General features: G+C 36.9%; 1 protein-coding gene across 1 annotated transcript in view; it reads left to right on the top strand.

The window, feature by feature from the left end:
* Positions 1–20967, top strand: part of Noc3 (Nucleolar complex protein 3) — a 45902-nt gene that overhangs the window by 24375 nt on the left and 560 nt on the right. Inside the window, exons 8-13 of the mRNA XM_083142598.1 lie at positions 1064–1252; positions 3515–3696; positions 7695–7903; positions 14440–14621; positions 17164–17295; positions 18836–18933. Coding sequence (XP_082998724.1) covers positions 1064–1252; positions 3515–3696; positions 7695–7903; positions 14440–14621; positions 17164–17295; positions 18836–18933 — 992 coding nt within the window. The remainder of the gene's footprint in view (positions 1–1063; positions 1253–3514; positions 3697–7694; positions 7904–14439; positions 14622–17163; positions 17296–18835; positions 18934–20967) is intronic.

Raw genomic sequence — 20967 nt, 5'->3', positions numbered from 1 at the left:
TGATTTTCTGAAGGACTAAAATTAAACGGTGTGACTCAGCTGTTAGCATATGCAGATGATGTAGACTTACTGGGGGATGATGTAAATACAATGAAGAATAATGCTAAAAATATTTTTCAAAGCAGCTAAAGAGATAGGTTTGGAAGTTAGCAAAGAGAAAACTAAATATGTATATGCTTACGGGCCGAAACCAAGTGTTAGGTAATAATCAAAATCTAATTATTGATAACTCGTTTGAATCAGTTTCCAAATTCAAGTACTTAGGAGTAATACTAACAAATGAAAATGATATTAAAGATGAAATAAAAAGCAGGCTTAATTCAGGAAATGCATGTTACTTTTCTCTTCATAAACTTTTGTAGTCTCGTTTAATATCTAAGAAGCTAAAAGTTAAAATAAACAAAACTGTAATTTTGCCTGTATTGTTATATGGATTTCCAGGCCAGTCTGCAAACTTTAAATTTATTTGGACCAAAGGAAAAAGACGACAGGAGAATGGTGATGATATTTAACTGCGTAACCTACTTTTAAAGAACTTCTTACTAGGCCTGAATCTGATACTGGTACCGATTCCCTTTGATACTGTTGCTTGAACATTGTAATAATTATAAGTTGTTCAAAATGTTGATTAATATTCATGAGTGAGTATTCCATTCCAATTGTAAGCATCAATTTATTAATTCAAAATATTCAACATTTGAATCAGAATATTTAAATACCTGTTATGCAATCACAAAAAACAGTTTTTCCACCCATTCTTGGTGCCAAATAAACTGAAACTTCATATTTTGCATATTTTCCATGATAATTAGACTCTGCAAAAGTGTCACATGTAATTTTTGCAGACCACGTGCTGGTATCGATGGTCTAATAATAATACCATTGGATTGGTATCAGCCAGTACAGATATATCAATATTGGGTCAACCTTAATCTCAAAATAAAGTGACTGACATACAAAATCTAACATTTAAAAAAAAAATCTTCTTTCGGTAACTTTTATAACAGTTTTTTCTTTCAGAAAATTGTTACAGAAAACAATTTTGGTTTCTCTTTTGTTCCAGGCTGTGAGGAGAATAAATAACATTGTGAAAAAGAACGATGCAAATGTTCAACCAGAAGTGATTGATGTGTTCCTAGCTCTGAGAATAAAGGATGTTAATCTAGACAAGGAAAAGGAAGATGAAATGAAGAGAAAAAAGTTTATGACTATCACAGAGAAATATAGATATATGTCCCGTAGGGAAAGAAAGGTAATTGACTTGGTTAGGTGGTAGTTCGTTGTTCTATGCATATTTTCATATATTTCTCTATCTATCTGTGCCATGCATGCTCTGTGTCTTTGATTAGGTAGGTTGTGTAAGTTTATCTTTTTGTATGATAAATTTCAACTCTTTTTTTTTTTTCTTTCATCTGGTACAGACGTCTAACATGATCAGTGTTACCATTATTTAAAAAAAAACACTTTTTTATGAATGTCATAATGAGCCCTATACATTGTCTATAATGCATGGAATACATAAAAAGGTATCTTTCTTTCTTCACACAGACACCATTGGTACACATCTAAAATTATTGCAAGAACTTCATAGCTCTTTTCTTTCCATGTTTCTTTTTACTTCGTACAAAAGCTTTTTTACACCTTAATAACTTTGTTCTCATAGAATGTTCATGCAGAGAATCATTTTCATGAATAGATTCTCTCTAGCTATCGACCAGGTGAGTTGTGGAGAGTATTCTACGAGAGAAGTCACTTCTACCCTGAAGATGAGAGTGACGTTAGCTCTCGAAAGCTTGGAATCTTTTCCGCAACCACCTGGTTGATAGCCCGAGAAAATATTTTCATCATTCATCGCTAGAGGCACATATTTTTGGTAAATAAAAAAGCAAAATTTTGTTACAAAAATGGAGTCAATTTCAGGTTCAAAAGCGGTAAATAAAATAAAATATCGGTGTTATAGCGGTGAAAAGTGGTATATAAAACGACATTTTGGTTTTAAAATTGTGAATATAATCCTAAATTTGATTTAAAAACTACACTTATTCCACTGAATTAACATTTCACTTCTAATAGCACATTTATGTAGTTAGCAGAGTATTAAGTTTATTTCTGTCTAAAGGAGTCCATTTTTGCTTCTCCAATATTCACAGCAGAATTAATCAATTTTCCGGGAATTGCATTACTCTCAGGATAATTCAGACCTCAGAAGGTGTCGCGTCTGTGAATAAACCCTAAATTTCGTGTTTAAGAGTTAATTTCGCTTTTTGCAGTTCATTTCGCATTATTTCGTGACAAAACATGGTCACAAAATGCATCTCGCACCTTTCAAAAACATAAAAAATTAACACTACAATGTGGTTTTTCACATTTAGTTTTTTCGTCAAAAACGAAATATGCATGCCCCTATTCATCACCATTTAAGTTTCAAGACTTATATGTATCATTTTCTTGTTTCATATTTTAAAAAATCCATGTAGACAAATTTAGTACCCAGTGAAAGGTTTATGTCTTATCACTTTTTGTACAAAAGTTAACGAGCATTCAGTCTTGGTTGCATGACTTTTTGGACACCCTGTACTTTGATCTTATTTGTGGTTGTGAATATTTCTCTCCTTTCCTTCTGTTCACTTTTGTTTCAATTAATACTGGTGTCACAGCCTGATACCTTCGAATACAGCTGTTTTCTTTTTACTAGGGATGGGACCGATTAATCGGTACTCTATCAGTATTGGACGAATAGGCATATCGGTTTATCGGTAAAATTACCGTTTATTTTACCGATCGATATATTAGGGATGGGACCGATTAATCGGTACTCTATCGGTATCGGCCGATATAGGCATATCGGTGTATCGGTAAAATTACCGATTATTCTACCGATCCGATATATTGATAAATATCTTATAATTTAGTGCAAAATTCTGCCATTTTGTTGTAATTCTTATGGATAATCTCCATGCCCTTCTTTCTAAAAAAAGTAAATGTGTAAATATTCAACTTATTTTGCACTGCAGTCACCTTGAAACACACATTTATTAAGGAGATCAATAATCATTTCAGGTTCTTCAAGGACCATTTCTAATTTTATATCGGATCGGTAGAATATCGGTTATCGGTATCGGCAAATTTTATATCGGTACTTTATCAGTATCGGCCAAAATTTCATATCGGCCCATCCCTACGATATATCGATAAATATCTGATAGTTTAGTGCAAAATTCTGCCATTTTTGTTGTAATTTTTATGGATAATCTCCATGCCCTACTTTTTTAAAAAGTAAATGTCTAAATATGCAATTTCTCTTGCACTGCAGTCACTTTGAAACATGCATTTTTAAGGAGGTCAATGAACCTTTCAGGTTCTTCCAGGACCATTTCTAATTTTGTATCGGATCGGTAGAATATCGGTTATCGGTATCGGTAAATTTTATATCGGTACTTTATCGGTATCGGCCAAAATTTCATATCGTCCCATCTCTACTTTTTACACTAATTAAAGTGTTATTCCCTTACAGCGAAGCAAAATGCTGGAAAAGGTTGAGAAGGAAATGCTCTCAACTGTAGCAGAGGAGAACAAGCAGAAGAAGCATCATCATCACACGGAAGTAATGAAGGTTGTGTTCGTGATCTACTTCAAGATTCTTAAGAAATATCCCACATCAAGAGTCATGAGTTCAGTTCTCGAAGGTCTGGCCAAGTAAGTACTGATTGGGAACTTACATTTGTTTGATGTTTAATGTAGATTATTTTACATTGCTTTCCTGCCATTTTTAGCTAATCGCTATAGCCACATATTTAAGGTAAATATGACATCAAGATTTCTGTACAGAAACTTGGCATATCGGTGTTAAATTGGTGAGTAAAAACCTAAATTTGATTTAAAATCTGTACTTATTACACAAAATCAACATTTCACTCCTAGGAGCACATTTATATAGTTATCTGAGTATTAAGCTTATTCCTGTGTAAAGGAATCCATTTTTGCTTCTCAAATATTTTCAGTAGAATTAACCAATTTTCCATGATTTGCATAACTCTCAGGATAATTCAGACCTCTGAAGGTGCCACGTCGATAAATAAATCCTAAATTTTGTGTTTGTAAGAGTTTATTTCACATTTTGCAGTTCATTTCACATCATTTTGTGACAAAACATGGTAGCAAAATGCAACTCTCACCTTTCAAAAACCTGAAAAATTAACACTCCAATGTGTTATTTCACATTTCGTCAAAGATGAAATATGCATGCCCCTACTAATCACGATGATGGAGATGAAATGGATGAAGGGACATTGCAACTTTTATGGGCCTTACAATGCAAAATCCTCACGAAGATTACAGTAGAACCTCGATTTTACGTTCTTTAGGGGACCAAGCTGAAGAAACCTAAAATGCAGGAAAATGTAAAATCGATGAAAGTTTTCTAACGTTTTGCTATGGTGGGACCAAGAAGATTGAACATATAAAGCGGGAAAATGTAAAATCCGGGAACGTAAAATTTTGGTTCCACTGTATACTGTGGGTCCAAGTGCCGGAACTTTATTACTAGACATTTGATTGTTCTTAACTCTGTTAATAACAGTAACAATGGATACCATATTTATTCATGTATATTGGAGAAGTGACAAGCAATTGTATCCCGTAAATAATGCACAGTACAATTCAGGTTCAAGTAGTGACTTTGTTAGTTGTAGGTTGTAAAGCTGTTGCTATGCCGATGAAGAGCGAATTACATCATACCTAGAGGCACATATTTTTGGTAAATAAAAAAGCAAAATTTCGGTACAAAAACAGTCGATTTCGGATTCAAAAGCGGTAAATAAAATAAAATTTTGGTGTTATAGCAGTGAATAATCACATCGAAAGTGCTATATCGAATTCTGATAGAATGGCGCCACTTTTCTCAGCATCTGAAAATGTTCAGTTACGAAGTGAAACATCCTAGGAAATGGCCATTTTACTTTTATACTATTTTTTAAAATATATTATTACTAAAGAAATCCAACTTGGTGATTTGCAATTTCACCTGTCGATATATATGTGCCATAACGCAGCGACATGGTGAAAACATGTCAAATGTTTGGTTTCATGTTGGCTGTCCGAATTATTCCGTGCATAATATGGAGCAAAGTTTTTGGGGGCAAAATTTTGGAAAAAAAGTGCACAATAGCATATTGGTTACGTGCGTGTTACTCACTATCTATAAACAAAAATACGTTAGAGTATTAAAATTGGTCTCCTTACGTAAGTGAGTATATATTCGTATGTGAACTGTTTCGGAAGCTTTACTGCTTTGTTCTTCAGGTGGTCCTGTTTTCGGCTAGGAATATCAAGCCACGTCGGAGCAGTGTCATGCAAGGATACTGGGTGAAAGGTTTGGGTTAAAAACAAGGTGAAGCGTGCGAGCACCTTGGCAGGGAACTAGGGCTTTCAACGGCCACTCAAGTACACCGTAGTGGTGGTTTTAAAATGTTTTTATCGAGAGTTTTAAGGGTTTTTAACAAATGTAGTTTTAATTCTGTATATGTCGAGCACCATGAAGTGTTTTTAACCCAAACTTTTCACCCAGTATCCTTGCATGACATTTCTCCGACGTGGCTTGATATTCCAAGCCGAAAATACGACCACCTGAAGAAAGAAGCAGTAAAGCTTCCGAAACGTTGTTCACATACGAATACATACTCACTTACGTAAGTAGACCAATTTTAAAAGTGCACATTATCCATGAGTAAGTACAGTACATTGTTTTGTGATTTGAGTATTATACCTTCGTATGTATACAAATTAACAAAAAAGACAGAAGTGAAATGTCATGTGTAATTTTGAAGAAATGGTGTATTATTAATTTCTATGTTTCTTTGAAAACATAGAACCGAGCTGTCCGCTTAAGGTTAAGGGTACGATAGAGATCCATTTTTCACCAAGTACTCTGCTGTGTTGTGGAAAGTTGAACAGGGAAACATTCTGGATAGGTGGTGGTCGCATTGCATCAAAATGACCTGTGCAAGCTACTGTTGAAAAAACATTTATTGAACATAAATATTGGAGATGGTGAACGTAGTGTGTTAAATGAGATCTCGGAAGATTTTGACACATTAACTGCCATGCGATTTGTATTTAACTCGTGCCTGGGGTACAAACGTCTTTTATATTTATTTTTGCTTTAAATTTCACTTAAATCTGAAAAGTAAACGAACAGAGAACATTTTTACTCATGAACTACTTTCAAGTTAAACATCGTGGCCTCAGGGATTTTTTTTCTATTGTGATATTCAACGTGTTAATAATAAAAAAAATGTTGTTAGTGCTTTGAAGTTACTCTGTAATTTTGAGCAACAGTTTTCTGGCTTCCAGTTGTGATAGTTCTTGATTGATGTGTGTCTAATGGCTTAGCTTTGTTAACCGAGACAGTGCAACAAGCAAGAAACCAAGTATGAAAGGTGCATGGCACTACACTTCTGGTGAATTCGGCTGAAGAAAATCCAAGTGTGACCGTCCACATTTTGTTAACAGTGAAACTCCATATTTACATTTTCCTGCTATATACGAGGGTTGGTGCATAAGTGATGGCAACTATTTTTTTCATGAGAATGCAGGACCAGTGTGTAAATCCAAACTATACAAATGTAGGGGGCAGTGTAGGGTTCTTTGAATGTATGAGCAATGCAGGTGGATAGAAAAGTGAGCAAACATCCTTAAATATAGCATGTGTTTACAAGACAGTAATCATACATTAGCATTACAGAAACAAGAAAGGTGCATACTATGGTAGGGCACTTTACCTCATAGTTTCCACCAGCTCCCTGTGGCATTCTCTGGCATTTCTTCCCCGAAGAACAGCTATATTGATAAAGAAACACTGTTCATTCCAGGCAACGGTGGTTGGTTCATAGAGGCATGCATATTTCGTTTTTGACGAAAATACGAAATGTGGTGGAATAAGTGTGGAGGTGCATTTTCCCACCCTGATTTGTCACGAAATAATGCAAAATGAACTGCAAAATGCGAAATTTAGAGTTTATTTACCGACACAACACTTTCTGAAGTCAGAATTATCCTGTGAGTTATGCAAAAGTTGAGAAGCAAAAATGGACCCCTTTATACAGGAATAAACTTAATATTCTGGTAATGACATAAATGAGCTATTAGAAGGGATATGTTTTGTGTAGTAAGTGCAGTTTTTAAATCAAATTTAGGTTATATTCACAACCAAAATATCATTTTATATACCACTTTTTCACCACTATAACAGTGAAATTTTATTTTATTTACCACTTTTGAACCTGAAATTGACTCTGTTTTTGTACCGAAATTTTGCTTATTTATTTACCAAAAATATGTGCCTCTATTGATTCAACAGTAAGTTACCACTGCGGTTGACACATTCTCTAGGACGTACGATCATATTGTGATACCACTGTATAACTGTCAGAAATAATATAGTTGTCATGACTTATGCCCCAGCCGTCGTACATTCATTCTTCTTGTTTGCAATAGATTAAAATATTACAATATTTTCCTTATTTTTACATTTTCTTGTCTTTTGAAGAATATAAACTCGAGGTTCTGCTGTACATCGTGATGTTTGTCCTGTCGTTTTCTGCCATGTACATCAGTGTACAAGTTGGCCATAATTGGATCCAGTTTGACCACACCCTAAGTAAATTAATCTTTCTCTCTTCTTTTCTCTGTTGCAGATTTGCCCATTGCATTAACTTGGATTTCTTCCAAGACCTTGTGCAGGTAATGAATGGCCTGATAGAGGAAGGAGTTCTTTCGTACAGAGACGAGCTACATTGTGTGCAAACAGTCTTTACTATCCTCTCGGGACAAGGGGATGTCCTCAACATTGACCCAATGAGGTTTTATGCTCATCTGTACAGGAACCTCTACCATGTGCATGCAGGTGATGTAATCATTTCATACCTGGATTTATTCTTATTACGGAAGTCTTGTTTATATCATTTCCATGACTTTTTTTTTTATCCGATTGCTTTTCCATGTATATTCAAAATGTGAAAGGGAAGGATGGGACAGATTAACCTTTTAGGTCCAAAGCGTCTCGATCGAGATCCCCAAATGTAACCCTCACGGTCCCAAGCGTCTCGATCGAGATGCTGTGTCAAGGTTGTAGTTTATACGTTATAACTTTTCTATTTTTGGCTAGAATTTCCATTTTTTTTTTTATATTGTTCCTAACACATGTATTTAACAGAAATGTTTCTTGCACCTTTTTTTTTTCATGAAAATGGAGGTGAAAAGGTGGGAAAAGGGACTTCTCTTTTGCGTCTTCTCTTTTGCGTCTCTTTTCAAGGGAAAATTTTGCTGACAAAGGAAGATGGGCTTTGTTGTTCTAAAGCAATGCCTTTCACTCCTGCCTGTTAACTGCATTCGAAGGTAACTTGTTTATCAGTATCCGATGTCAAAATGAAAGTTTTCCATGAGGGCGCAAGCAGGGGGTGGGGGTGGGGGAGGGGGAAGACTGGTTGTTGAATCTGCGTTGTGAGAATGGCATTTCGAAGTGCGCTGAAGGAAACCTTTGTTTTTTTTTTAGCACAAGTGTCCACAAGTTGCGACAGGGGTTACCCTGCATTGTTTAAAAATAGAATTTCAAGCAGCTGCAAGAATCAGCGCTCATTTTTCACTGCGTTCTAGCTTTTCGTCCGTGAATGTTGTGCGTAGGTGTCGTTTTGTGCCCAAGTGAAGTAACAATTTTTTAAAATAATTTTTGGGGGTTTCCTCCCTTCCCCCTCCATATATATGCCAAATTTGCATAAATTTTGCATTTTGTGCATTTTGACATTTTTTTCGGGAGGAACACAATTTTTTTTAAGAAAAGTATTTTTGAGGGGATTTCCCCCTTTTCCCCCTCCATATGTACGCCGAATGTGCATAAATTATATATCGTCTGAATCTGTGATTCATTCTGCGTACAACGGTATATCTTTCATATATCTAGGGCATTTAGTTTCTGAGCTATAGTCATTTCAATGTAACTCTGCAGTTTGCTCAATTCCGAAGCTTGAGACAGTGGCGTACAAGCCTTTCGTTTCAGGGGTACAACTCGTGTAATATTGGTCATATGACAAAAATTAAAATATTTTTCTGTTTCTTACATGCCAGCAATAATTTCTATGTGCATTTTGAACTTTTCATATCCTTTTTTTCGGGGGGGGGGGGGGGGAACCCCTTATTTTCTTTAAAAAATATATTTTTCAGGGGATTTCCCCCCTTTCCCACTCCACATGTACGCCGAATGTGCATAAATTATATATCATCTGAATCTGTGATTCATTCTGCGTGCAACGGTATATCGTTCACATCTCCAGGGCAAATAGTCTCTGAGCTAAAGCCATTTCTTAGTTCCACTGCATTTTGAAGCTTGAATCAGTGGCATGCCGACCATTCCTTTTTGGGGGTATAACTCATGTTACTTTGGTCATATGATAATAATGCAAATATTTATGTGTTCCTTACATGTCAGCGATCATTTCCATGTGCATGTCGACACTTTCATGTATTTTTTCTTGGGGTGGGGGAGGGGGAACTCCATTTTTCCCCGAAATTTTGGAATTTTGAGAGTTAGCCCCCTCCCCACCGCCACATATACGCCGAATTTGCTAAAATTTTATATAGTCTGAATCTCTGGTTCATTCCGCGTACAACAGTATATCACTCATCTCTCTAGGGCAATTAGCCTCCGATCTACACTCATTTAATTGAAACTCTGCATTTTGCTCAAAAACGGCTCGGGCATCAAAGGGGTTACATGTGAAAATGGCCTTGGGTTCCAAAAGGTTAATCAATACTATGGCTGAGCCAATACCACTTTAACCTCTACACGCCGAACCTCTCGCATTCCTGTATTCTCCATGAATCCTCCTTTTTCAAGTGTGCTCTTTTCAAACTTGCTGCAAAATAGAAAGAAAGAAAAATCATAACTAGAACTAGTTGTCGTAGTGGTATATTTTTAGAATCGTGTAAAGTTTCGTTGAAATCAAACTGATACTTTTTGAGTAAAAAATAACATTATATAAGGTGGCAGTGTTGCCAGCTTCAGGACAATGTCCAGAATTTCACTTCTAGCGTCAGACCTATGGACACTGGATAGACCAAATTTGGAGGGAAGCATGACAAAAGACCACTCTATGAGGATATGTAATGCACGTGCCACAACTTTGAAAAAGAAACCAAAATTTAGGGGTTTCAAAAAAAAATTCTAATTACAGAAAATTTTGAACTTTGGGCCTTTGCCTCTGCTTCCCCCCTAAACCCTTAATTGTCAGATGTTAATGCTGGTCAAAATATAAACTACCTGGCAAGTTAAGGTTAATGGAAAATTCTCTTATTTAGTTCCTTTTTGTAAGGAATATTAAAACCTGTAAGTTACTTTATTCTGGATAAGATGTAACTTGTTGCATACATGAACTGGTAACTATAAAATATAAATTAGGTTTCATTTAATTATAATAAAGCTCTGTCACCGTACTGTTTGGCATACACAGGAGTTGTATTCAAGCCTGAAATTAGCACTGAAACTTCTACGTAATAACCCTCATGTTGAGATATGTAAAACACTCATACTTGAAAGGATTACATACTTATTTAAAATATATATATATATACTGCTGGACAAAAAAACCGGACACCTTAATATTTGACATCTGAATTGCAATTACTTATGAATTACGCTCTCAGTTAAGTATTGAACAATTTAACATTCATTATTGAACATTTTGCATAGTTTTCCATTTACTATTTATTTATTTATTTACTCGTATTTACTTATTTGGGACACCTAGTAGGCTCAAAATTAATTTCATGCAATTTTGTTTTAATTTATTGATTTTCAATTCCTGTTGATGTTATTTTGTTTAATGTCTAGAGAGGCATGAATTTTGGTTCATAGTAACCATAGTAACAGATATTATTGATATTGTCATTTCTGGTGTTTATCTTGCAAGTGTATTGTAAGTTTGCTAGCTTGAAAATGAGACGTGAAGAGGTAGCAAAAGCAGTAGCTCTTCGTGATGATGGTCGTATATTGCTAGGGGACTAAATATAGCACAAAGTACTATCAATGAAGCTCTCAGACGGTATGATGCAACTTGTTCCTATGGTAGAAGACCGGGTTCTGGTCGGAAACGATGCACAACAGCACGGGAAGATCGTTTCATGTGTATCATAGTCTTAACAGAACCATCGTACGACTTCAAATATTGTGGCACAGCGTTTGAGAAATGTTCATAGAGCTGTGGTTTCTTCACGAACAGTTCGTAGAAGACTGAATGAAAGTGGTTTATCATCTCGGAGGCCGGCTACACGTCCCAGGTTGTTAGCACGTCACCGGAAGCGAAGACTGGAATTTGCTGCACAACACTTACATTGGAATGTGGAGCAGTGAGAAAAGGTTTTATTCTCCGATGAGTCAAAATTCAACCTACGTTCATCAGACGGGTGTGAACAAGTGTACAGAAGACCTAGTGAGCGTTATGCACAATGTTGTTTCGTTGAAATAACACCCTTTCGAGGCGGTGGTGTAATGGTCTGGGGAGGTATTTTTTTACAAGGACGTACAGAGTTGGTTCTTGTAGAGAATGGGGCAATGACAGCTCGCAGGTATATTACAGAATGTTTTGCAGATCATGTAGTACCATATGCACCATTTATAGGCCCAGATTTTGTTTTTATGCATGACAATGCGCGTCCTCACATTGCAAATATTGTCACGGAGTACCTGGACAAAGTTGGGATTACGCGATGAGAATGGGCACCACAAAGTCTGGACCTAAATCTGATAGAGCATGTCTGGGATCAACTGAAACGACATATCAGAAACCGTGCAATAGTTCCAGGAACAATTGAAGAGCTAAGACTTGCTATTCAAGAAGAATGGGAGCAATTGGACCAATAAGTGATTGCCAACCTTATTCGAAGTATGCCACGGAGGTTACAAGTTGTAATTGATGGCAGAGGAGGTAACACCCGCTATTAGACAGCTTATATACCCCACCAGTAGCACTTAACAATATTAAAACAAAATATTGCTAAGATTTTTTTTTCTAATTTTTTTTTGGTAGTTTTCTGTAACTTTCGTTTATGTTCTAATTTAACTTATTAACAATAAATTTTAATTTGCTTTCTGTTGAATATATTCAGGTTTTTTTATTTCCAATAATTTCTGCAACATTTAGTTAGCCTTCGAATCAGAATTTATGCGTTATCACAAAAAATGCAAGTGTCCGGTTTTTTTTGTCCAGCAGTATATATACCACGTGAGGCACCTAAAAGTACCACCTGAAATAGTGAAGAAACCAGAAACAGTAGCGATGTGAGGTTTGCAGGAAACAATAATATCAAATGGGGCTCGTAAATCGGAGGTATGGGGTGGGTCAAAAAATATCGACAAATGGGGCATCTGGAGCAAAGTCATATTTTTTTTAATGGAACGATGTACAATAACAAGCATAATATAAAAGAGCACATGCAGAGAAACACAACGCCGTTGGTCTCATGCATCTACTGCACATAGGAACGAAGATATGGCCATGTGAAAATATGTAAACAAAGTAACAAGTGGCCCACTTGACCGTCAGTACCACGGCATGTACAAGTATGAGATGTCGGAAGCCATTGGACAAGATGAAGACAGAACGTGTTAAAGGAAGAAAAAATACAGTAGACATCCTCAGCACCATGTATTTGACAGTGTTACAGCATAATAAAAATGACCATGACAGTATGTCAAAGAACCACTGCGTAAGAAGCGAAAACCTGTCAAAGTGTGTGTTCAAAGTGGTGGCTGTCAGCTGCGATACAGGCAAAGATCGTTGCACAGAATGTAGCATCTCGTAGGGAATGTCTCTACAGGCCGCAGTAATGCGGTGTTGCATATCCTCTGGAGTTGTTGGCACTTCCCGGTAGACAATGTCCTTCAGCTTTCCCCCCAGGAAAAAGTCTAACGGTGTCAAATCTGGGGAACGAGCCGGCCATTTGACAGGCCCTCCACGTCCAATCCAACGATTTGAAAATGTATTTTCCACACATGCTGTAGCGCGTCTTGCACTGTGAGCTGGGCACCCGTCATGTTGGTACCACATGTCCCTCCTTGTCTGAAGTGGTATGTCCTCCAATAGTACAGGCAATTCATGTTGTAAAAACTGTATGTATCGGTCAGCATTCAGTGTCCCTTGTATAAAAAAAGGGCCAATGAGATGTTCACCCACTATACCACACCATACGTTCACACTCCATGGGCGCTGGCGTTCCACTTGGCAAAGCCAATGTGGATTTGTCACCGACCAATAGTGCATGTTCCTTAGGTTGACATTTCCATGAATGGTAAAAGTTGCCTCGTCAGTGAAGAGGATACGTGACAAATCGGATGTGTCGTGTCGTAACAACCATGTGCAAAACCGAACACGGTCCACAAAATCATTCCCGTGAAGTTCCTGGTGGAGGGAGATATGATATGGGTGAAACTTGTGTGTGTGCAGAATGCGCAATACACTTCGCTGACTCATCCCAGCATCCCTGGCAATTTCACGGGAGCTAACGTGCGGATTCACAGCAACAGCGGCGAGAACACTTGTTGCACCTGCCTCACCTGTAGTTGGCTTGTTCCGCACACGTGCTTGTGGTGTTACACTTCCGGTGTCTCTTAATTTAATAAATAACTTACCAAACAGACGTCGAGATGACTGTCGTCTGTCCGGATATCTCTCTGCGTACACACGGTAGGCTTCTGAGGCATTCTTTCGGCATTCCCCATTAATCAGGATCATGTCCGCTTTTTCTATGTTTGTGAACACCATAATCTTCGCTCTTACCACTACGACTGCTTGCTATGAACTAACACGATCTCGTGGACCTGCTATCAAAACTTGCTCTGCGTAAAAGCAGTTCTGTCAGGCACGTGAGAAGTCTTACATGCCGTGGTACTGACAATCAAGTGGGCCACTTGTTAGTTTGTTTACATATTTTCACATGGCCATATCTTCGTTCCTATGTGCAGTAGATGCATGAGACCAACGGCGTTGTGTTTCTCTGCGTGTGCTCTTTTATATTATGCATGTTATTGTACATCGTTCCATTTAAAAAAATATGACTTTGCTCCAGATGCCCCATTTGTCGATATTTTTCGACCCACCCCATACCTCCGATTTACGAGCCCCATTTGATATTATTGTTTCCCGCAAACCTCACATCGCTGGTTTCTTCGCTATTTCAGGTGGCACTTTTAGGTGCCTCACGCGGTATACATGTAAAATTAATGTCTCTCATGGTGCCTTTTTTGTCTATTTCTGCAATTTCAGAATGAATACACCAATGAATCACTGTTTGAATTTTTCTACATAATTTAGCATTTAAGATATGCTAGTAATCATGGTGGTATTGTAGTGTGTCTCACATTGTAATATATTTTTGTGGTATTCCCCACAGGTAGAAGTCATGATGATATCTCGATCATCATCCACACCCTTAACAGTGTTCTGATCAAAAGACGGAAGAAAATTTCCATACAGAGGGTTCTGGCGTTCACAAAGAGACTTGGTACATTGTCAACGCAGCTGCTTCCACATGGTTCACTTGCCTGTCTTGCAGTCATGAAAATCATTCTGCAGGTATGTAATAACAAGGGTGAGGATTTCTAGTTCCATGCCTATATTTTCTGCTACACCCTATACGTATGCTATTTAGGTATCTTTCAGTTTCGTGCCCATCGGACGCTTCCACTGAAATTCTACAGAATGTAAAATGCCTAAGAGCCATGTTTGTACCTGAAAAGCACCTTTGAAAGCTATCATTAAATTTAAAAGTAAGAACAACACTTAATTCCCACCACAAATGCTCGAGACCTTGAATGAATCTGGTACGCAATCTATTAGAATGGCAAAAGAAGCAATGGAACAGAAAGGGGTGTCAGCGTATTTGGCCTTCCTCTGTGGAAACTTCTGCCAACTTCTAATCTGCATCACCAAATTGCATAAATGTGGAAGTACAGTGGATGACACTCCATTGTTGAACTCTCTACCTTCCAGATACTGTGATCTTATTTCATTTTTAATCATTGGTAGAGTCATGCACGTTTAGTTTTTGACAGAAACATAAAATGTAAAATAACACACTGATGTTTGTGAAAGATGTGAGCTACATTTTCCTACCATTCTTTGTCACAAAATGATGCAAATGAACTCTTAAACATGGAATTTAGAGTTTAATTACCGATGTGGCACTTTCTCTTCTTCATTATCCTGAGAGTTCTGCAAATTATAGAAAATTAATTATTCTGTAAATATTTGAGAAGCAAAAACGGACTCCCTTACACAGGAATATACTTGCTTCTCTGACAACTACATAAATGTGGTATTAGGGTTATATTCACTATTTTAACACCAAAGTGCCATTTTATATATCACTTTTGATCCCGAAACGTGTCCAGTTTTTGCACCGAAATCTTGATCTTTTATTCGCCATAAACATGTGGTTCTAATCCTTAGTGAGAGCTCAGTTAATCTGTTAACTAGGTACTTTTGAGCTGGCAGTTGTAATTGTAAGCCTTGTTGTGTGTGTGTGATTTCTTATCTATACTTACACAAGACATACAAACATGTAGGTTCAAATTAATCAAAACTTTAATGCATGGAAGCCATTCACGTACATCTTACACATGGTTACTATGACAACCAATGAATAACATGCTATAAAATACAAATTATTCTTCTTCCTCTTATCATGCGTCTATCAGTAATCTGCCCCTAAGTGTTTTGTCAGGGAATTCTAGCATACTGGAGGAAGTTGTCTGTTGCAATATACGAGGGTCACTATTTATATTTTGAGCCTAACAATGAAAAAACAGGAATTTGGCATTGAAAACTGCTTTATTGTTTTTCGAAGTATTCTCCTTTATGGTCAATACACTTTTGCATTCGTTCGAACCATTTGTCAAAGCAGTTTTTCCAATCTTCTTGAGACACCTCCATAATATGGTTTTTGAACGCATCAACGGCGTCTTCTGCCGACGAAAATCGTTGTCCACGCAATTTATTCTTGACATTCGGGAACAAGAAGAAGTCATTGGGTGCCAAATCAGGACTGTACGGCAGATGACCCATCAATTCTATTTTTTGACTGTTCATAAAGTCGGCTGTTAGACGAGATGTGTGACAGCTGGCATTGTCTTGATGAAGAATGATCCCACGGCGTTTGTTTGTTTTCCGTATTTGACCGAAGACCTCTGGCAAACAAATTGTTGTGTACCATTCAGAGTTGACCGTTCTACGTTCCTCTAAAGGCACAGTTGCCACATGACCAGTTTTCCCGAAAAAACAGGCGACCATTTGTTTCGATGTGCTTCGAGCGCGAACAACTTTTGTTGGATTGGGTTCATCTTGAAACACCCATACAGTCGACTGCTGTTTACGTTCCGGCTCATATGCATATATCCATGATTCGTCACCTGTTACAATCTTATATACGTCTTTTGAAGCACCACGATTGTATTTATTGAGCATTTGTTTGCACCAATTGACGCGAGCGTCTTTTTGAGTTTTTGTCAAATTGTGTGGGATCCAACGAGAACATACCTTTCTCACACCTAAATGATCATGTAATATTTTATATATGCTGGTGGAACTAATGCCTATGGTTGCCTCAATCTCACAGTATGTCACATGACGATCTTGCTGTATTAGGTTTTGCACAGCATCAATGTTTTCTTGAACAACTGATTTTGGACGACCTTCGCGAATCTCGTCGGTGAGCGAATGGCGGCCACGATTAAATTCGTTATACCAGCGTTTCACAGTGGCAAAGGATGGGGCTTCATCGACAAATGTGGAAGTAAGTTGATCGATGCACTCTTGTCTTGATAATCCACGTCGAAAATCGTAAAAAATCATCGCACGAAAATGTTCACGAGTTAATTCCATTTTATTGTTGTCGCGCAATCTCCAAGGCAACATAAACAACAGAAATGAAGCTATTGACAAAACATTTGAAGTACGTTATGGTCAATAATGCCAGACGATTCCGTGCAAACGTCAAATCGCGCCTAACTTCAATCAGTGTTGCCAAGGCTCAAAATATAAATAGTGACCCTCGTATAAGTATTCAAAACAAATTGTACCAGCTCACTTAGGTTAAAATTGTATTTTACCATTCCAGGCACACAAATCAGCAGACATGCTTCTGGATGCGGACTGCACGGTTGGCGATGGATTCTTCCTTCCAGAACTGGAGGAGCCCGAGTACTGTAACGCTGGAAACTCAGCATTGTGGGAGATGAGTCTGTTGCAGGTGAGGCTAATAATTGGTGAATGCATTTAAATTACACCATGTGATCTCTATGCATATATTTTTCTTTTAAAAGCCTTTTATTTCTGAAATTGATATTTTCATTTTTACTTTGCCATAAGTCAATATTTTTCCAAGCAGCCTATTTTGCATGCTTTTGCAAACCTGAGAACTTGGAAAGTTAGGTATTCTCAGGAGAAATTTATGTAGAAGTTTTAGCAGAAGATGCAGGCTCGACCAGGACTTGAACCTAGGTGTCTGACACACCATGCCATTGATCTACTATGTGCTATGTACATTGTGTACTATCTCCTGTGTGTCCTAAATATAAAATTAATTTGCATCTCTACACGAAGAAACTACGCACTGTCAACAGATCCTGTTGTGGTAGAACTGACATAGACAATTCCACACAGCTAAAACAGCGAAAGCGAAAAATAAGGCAAAATCAGGGTTTTTCAGTAGCTCAGTTGGTAGAGCAATGGCACGGTGACCCAGGTCCGAATCCTGGTCAAGCCTGCTTTTTTCACTAATATTTCTACATAGTAGATCACCTGCGTGTTCCAAATCGTAAAGGAGAAATAGTGTTATAGAATTGACGGAATTTCCTGCGATACTCCTTCTGGAAACAAATCAAACAACGGTAAAAACCAATGGGCAATATACTACACATAGTTGTCTTTTAGTGGGGAGTTTGTATAATGTATAACACTAAATTTCCCTTGACTGTGCATTAGTATTGTACTAAAGGATGAGTTATTATGTGAAACAAAAAATCAAACTGTAGTTAACAATTAATTGAAAATCCCATACTTGCATTTAACTAAAAAAAAAAAAGTAATTATGTTAAATCATATCCTAAGAATAACGCTATTGAGTTACGTACATTAATTGATAAGGAAATGAATGCATCATATTTTTGAAGTTTTACACCAGATCAATTATTGTCAGTGAATTTTGTAACGATAATGGCATCTGTAAAAATCTCATATTTGTGTATATTATTACATATTAACAGAGCAATTTGTGCTCTATTAGTATCAGCTGATATAAGCATATCCGTTTATTGAACTTTGCCATACAAATAGCTTAAAATATATTGACAATTTCTTCATTCAGTTTTTAAAATTAATATAAAAGTAAAATTCATATACACCAGTTGTCTGCAAAGTAAATATAGTTCATTTTTTTAAAAACTAAACCCACTGCATACCTAATTGTGTACATTAATTAATAGGATACCTCTTAGGTAATAATCTGGTACAGTTTTTCCCCACAAATAAATGGAAATTTCGGATTTTGCACAATTCCCAGGATAATTAGACTCCATGAAAGGGTCGTGCTACATTTTTAGACTCTGCAAAATATCAGAAAAGTATCGGCTGATACCGACACCTTCCAATACCCATACATCGCCTAAGTCCTAATCCAAATATGTTATGATGCTTTCTTATGCATTGAAGTGGCTTCATGAGGCCCGAGCTATATAGTTTCCTGTATAACACTGTTCTCTTCATAATTGTTGGTTCATCATTGCTTCCAGAAACACTACCATCCTGTCGTGAAGAAGTATGCACGGTATATTGCCTCAGGAGTGCCCTCGACCGGAGAAGGAAGCCTTCCCATAGAGCTAGTGAAGCTGTAAGTATCCTTTTACAATCTACCTACTTTTTAGTATCTGTTATAAAAGTTTGTATTTGTGCCTTATTGAACAGCTCCTTTGTTGAAAAATTATTAGTTGGGGTGAATTATGGAAAGTCAAAAATTGTGTTTATGCTTAGCAACCTTTGTAAGAGAATGTTTCGTTGTTGTTGTTTGGCTTCCTGAATATTCTAAAATCAGACTGCTACCACCCGGTATATTTAAAATACTAATATTCATTCAAATTGTAATGTTTCACTAGAATTTATAACCGGTTAAAAACATAATAATGTATCACAAACAAAAATTAGCCCTTTCCATCTATTTTTCTCACCTCTATTTATTACATTTTTTTAAAAAAAAATAAAAGGCCCTGGGTGCTCGCCCACCCTTTGCTACGCCTGTTGTTATCATAATTCCTCCCATTGTCACCGTAAACTGAAGGTCAGATATGACATGAGGAGTAAAAAGAATAAACTAAGAAATAAAAATGCATTCTCTGCACTGGTCGAGTCCCATTTTCTTCTAGGCACCTTGTAGACTTGTTCTCATCCAAATTTAAACTGTAGGTCCAGTTCCGATTAGCCTATCATGAGCATACAGTGGACTTCTTGAGCCTGTTAAACGTGGTGATAAAAATACAGAACAAATGAGGCTTGAATATTTTTAGGCATAATAATATATCTAAAAACATGGCAGTTTGCCCTCTCCATGGATCCACGCCTGATGAAGTCTGAAGCATTACTTTTACTTGCATTAATAATTATAGCAAATCTGAATATCTTTTTAAAAAAGTACAGCTTCAGTGTTCATCTTAACCGGCCTTGTGGTAGGGGTTTTAAATTTAATAAAAATATATATTTTCTTAATTTCTCACTGTACCTTAGTAGGGGCCAATTAAATAAATGTTAAGAAAAAGGAAAAAACAGGTCAAGAAGGAGTAATGAAAAAGTCAAGAATTTTGGATTTGTTATTTTGGTAGACACCCTGTATTTTTGGTGAATAAAAGATCAAGATTTTGGAACAAGAATTAGCACATTTTGTGATCAAAAGTACATAAAATGGCATTTCAATGTTGAAATGAGCCGGCCCCCATGGCGGAGTGGTAAGCACATAGCGCTACGATGCCAGGGGTCCCGGGTTCGAATCCTGGCTTGGGCAGGGATGTTTGCGAGTGTCCATTCATCATATCATCACTCATCCCAATCTTCGCAAATTAGCCAAAAGTGGCACAAAAAGCGAAGTATAATAAAGCAAATCAATAAAACAATGTTAAAATTATGAATATAGCTATAAATTTGATTTTAAAAGCTACACTTATTACACAAAATAAATATTTCCCTTCTAGTAGTACTTTTATGTAGCTATCAGAGAACTAAGTCTATTTCTGTGGAAAGGAGTCGAGTATTTACAGCAGAGTTATTAGATTTTATGAGCATTGCATAACTCACAGGATAATTCAGACTTCATAAAGTGTCGCATCGGTAAGTAAACTAAATTTCATGTTTGAGTTTATTTCGCATTTTGCAGTTCATTTCGGACCATTTCCTGACAAATATGGTAGGAAAATGCACCTCACACTTTTCAAAATAAACATTATACTGTAGTGTGTTTGTTTTTTCACATTTCATGTTTTCGTCAAAAACAAAATATGCATGCTCATATCTAATTGTTATACATATAAGTATTGCCTGGCTCCACAGCCACCTTCTGTGAGGTTGTGCTTTGCTCTGTCTTGTGCTAAACAATTTCAACATTTATCAAGGGTTTTATGTTTTATGTATCACATTTGTTCAGTTAAGAACAATTTGTTTACCGATACTAGTTTTTGTTCTCAAGGGGCATGTCCCCCCATATTGGGTTAGGGGTGCAAATAGCCTCAGTGCAGATACACCCCTAATGATGTTAAGAATCAAAGTAGAACCGAGCTCCATGGCAGATTGGTTAGCACACTTTGCTACAATGCGATGGATCCAAGGTTTCATCATATCATCGCTCGTCCTCATCTTTGCAATTAGCCAACAGTGATATAAA

This window comes from Lepisma saccharinum, chromosome 21, assembly GCF_977018435.1.
Source record: "Lepisma saccharinum chromosome 21, izLepSacc3.1, whole genome shotgun sequence".
Taxonomy (NCBI): Eukaryota; Metazoa; Arthropoda; class Insecta; order Zygentoma; family Lepismatidae; genus Lepisma; species Lepisma saccharinum.
Note: the sequence above shows the minus strand (reverse complement) of the source record. Positions and strands in the feature narration are given on the sequence as shown.